A 3,155-nucleotide genomic window follows, 5' to 3' on the forward strand; every position below is an offset into this window, starting at 1 on the left:
TATGGGATGGGTGTGTGGGGGGGAGGGTATATGGGATAGGTGTGTGGGGGGGTATATGGGGATATGTGAGGGAGAGGATGAGATAGGGGGCAGGTGCATTACTGAGGCTGCCTTGGTGGATGTTCGGTGGATGGAGTGTCGCGGGTGGACTGTAGTGAGGGCAACATGGCGTAAACCGATCAGGAACCTCAAAGATATACAAATACATAAATCGAGGACAAGTGTAGTGGTCAGCTGTTGACTGTACCAGCACATACAAACAAAGTAGAAAGGATCAAATCAATACTAAGTGCAAACGAAGAAACAAGCAAATATATACAAATGCAGAAATCGAGGACAGGTGTAGTGGTCAGCTGCAGACTGTACCAGCACATACAAATAAAGAAAAAAGGATTAGATCAATACTAAGTTAGAAAAGAAGAAATCACAGACAAGTCATTGAACGACAGGACATATATCTCACCTAAATAGACAAACAAGGAGCACCAGAGACCGGCGATAAAGGCGCAGACGAAGGTCGTCAGTTTCTCAATAGACTGGAGGTATCTGTGGGGATGAGAAGGAGCGGAGAGCAACGCAAATGGCGAATAAGGCTAACGAAGACAATGGTAACAGCAACTGGGGCGATATACAGAGAGTGTGTATATAGATTGCCCAGTTGCAATCATCTTGGCACACCAGAATGGAAGCGCTGAAAGGAAGAAGAAAACCCCGCACAGTGATACTATGAAACTCTTAAAAAAAAACGTATGAACACGTGCGCTGTAGCAGGAAGACGCCAGGCGTTCGGACCTTGGTCGTCAAGCAACGGAGCAAGTGTGTAGGTACGATCCGCTACGCAATAGGGTATTGGTACATCAGTTAAACATCTAATGGATCTGCCGACATTGGGCTGTGGGCCAATGCATCGATGTCAGCCCCATGACACACGGGCAGCAGAGCTGGAGCACAGGTAGAGCTCAGTATGTCACGAGGGTTCAGTACGAACGATACACCCAACTGTACATGCACGGGTGTACACACACACAACTGTATGAAAGTGTGCAGAATGCCCCAGACACAAGTAGTTGGGTCTGTTATTACACATCGCGAGTTATGATAACTACTGCCAGCGAATATAGCGTGTGTGGACAAATTCGAGAGATTAGTCTGGTACTCACCCGTACGACTGCAAGCCCAGCACCAGGCTATTAAAGCCACCGGTTATAATTCCGAGGTAGATGCAACTCAGATCCCCACCAAAGAAGAATATAGCAAAGCCTATCGCATAGGGAACCTACGGACAGTGCATGCAGCAACAAGAGCGCGTCATATGAGACCTCGGTGCACGGCAGGCTTACAAGTGTACCATATAGCATCCATGACAAGGTGAAGATGTAGCGCTGTTGCATATTTTGGGCTGTGCCACTGAATGTCGAGGTATTCGTGCATGGAACAATTGCAGATGGGTTCAATTGGTAATACGGCTCGATCGTACTAGCCCAATGTCTACTACCAACAGCAGTGTTTTTAGGAGGTGGCTTTCAAACGGTACACTAGGTGGTGCTAAATAGCCACATCTGCAACATCAAACGCCCCGACAATGGCGATGTATATGCCAAACCATGGCTTCGAACAATGACAACGCATATGTTAAAAACATGCTAAATAACGCCTCCTGAAGACAATGCCCCGAAGGGAACTACTGCCGCGCTATATTCAAAGCGTTTAACGCTGAGTGGCAGACCATTGTGCTTAGGTGAGTGTGCTCGACTGACATACCTGGCATAAATGTCTGAGAGGGCGCGCATATAGTTCTTTAAGGAGCTGGATCTCTGCGATCTTCGCCTCCGCATAGTCGAGATCGGCGAATCCCTTGATGATTTTCTGTAGTAAAGGCAACACAAGGGAAACAGCCGACCGAAGTATTGAGTGCGTGTCAGTGGTATTAATCTGAGGGCCAATGTCTAAACGAGTATATACCTATACATACAGTCCGTAATAACATGCATCGCCACATCACCGCTCCGAGTTTAAGGTGTCACGTGTCGAATGCACGATGAAACTACCCCCTATGCATTGGTTTGAGTGTGTGTGCAAGTGAATGTACCAGCAAACGAGAACATCGAATAGTGTACATGCATTACATACGATGGCCAGTTTCCGAACGCGCGCCAGCCTATCCATGTTGACGCTCTTATCCACATCTGTTGTGGTCAAGCGGTTCGGATGAGTACCCATGTATATACGAGACAAATAGCACCACAACTGTCATCGTAGGACTGCTGGTACCCTAGAAAGCGTAGGTGCAAAAACAAGGAACTCGCAGAATCAACCACTCGAGCACAAATAGGTAAACATACTCACAAACTCGGTATTCCGACCAGTAATGAGGAAGAATCCTGTTGGGGCGAGACGGATCGATGTTTCATGGTTGCCTGCGTCGAACGGTGCCACAAGGAAAGTCAGGTGACAATATCTAATCCAACTTTATTCCTACAACCCCTCCCCCGAGTCACTCATATGGGGCATGGGGGTTCTTCAAAGGTGCTAGAGTGAGTATATGTGTGCCACGTCTGTCTGTGTAGGTACGGAGAGGTCTCCATGTAGAAGACCTAAATGTATGTAAAACCCTAAAACCCAAAGTATGTAAAACCCTAAAACCCAAATGTATGCAAAACCCTAAAACCAAAACTGGTACAGTGTATGTATACACGTACACTGTAGACAGTATATTATAAAGTACAGGCGCACTACATAAACAGGTACACACACGCGCACTCTATAAACAGGCACACACATGCGCACTCTATAAACAGGCACACACACGCGCACATTATCAATTGGACACACATATAGACACACACACGTTCACATGTTCATTTAAAAACACATACACACACACACACGTGTACGTTTTCAGCACGCACACACAGCATGATACATACGCAAATGCACACGCGCACGTTTATAAGCCCCTACCAAAAGATTGTGCCAAGTAGAAAGAAAACTCCTCAAGGCTATGCGCTGGACTACCGTACTTATACAGATCATGAATCAGCCATTTCAGTAGATCGTATCTGTATTTAAAAAAGAAAACAAGAAAAATACCGATGCAAAACGGTCAGGTTTTAGGGTCATAAGGATCTAACGATTGCCCTACTACAATCGCTTTT

At 46.2% G+C, this 3,155-nt stretch overlaps 1 protein-coding gene across 2 annotated transcripts in view; it reads right to left on the reverse strand.

Annotated features, from left to right (window-relative positions):
* The window catches only part of SARC_05697, a gene marked incomplete at its 5' end in the record, with an annotated part of 12,830 nt that overhangs the window by 8,419 nt on the left and 1,256 nt on the right, over positions 1 to 3,155 (reverse strand). For both annotated transcript variants that reach the window (XM_014300441.1, XM_014300442.1), the window contains 6 exons: positions 464 to 546; positions 1,161 to 1,276; positions 1,762 to 1,866; positions 2,131 to 2,186; positions 2,343 to 2,417; positions 2,962 to 3,059. In XM_014300441.1, coding sequence (XP_014155916.1) covers positions 464 to 546; positions 1,161 to 1,276; positions 1,762 to 1,866; positions 2,131 to 2,186; positions 2,343 to 2,417; positions 2,962 to 3,059 — 533 coding nt within the window. The remainder of the gene's footprint in view (positions 1 to 463; positions 547 to 1,160; positions 1,277 to 1,761; positions 1,867 to 2,130; positions 2,187 to 2,342; positions 2,418 to 2,961; positions 3,060 to 3,155) is intronic.

This window comes from Sphaeroforma arctica, assembly GCF_001186125.1.
Source record: "Sphaeroforma arctica JP610 unplaced genomic scaffold supercont1.372, whole genome shotgun sequence".
NCBI lineage: Eukaryota > Ichthyosporea > Ichthyophonida > Sphaeroforma > Sphaeroforma arctica.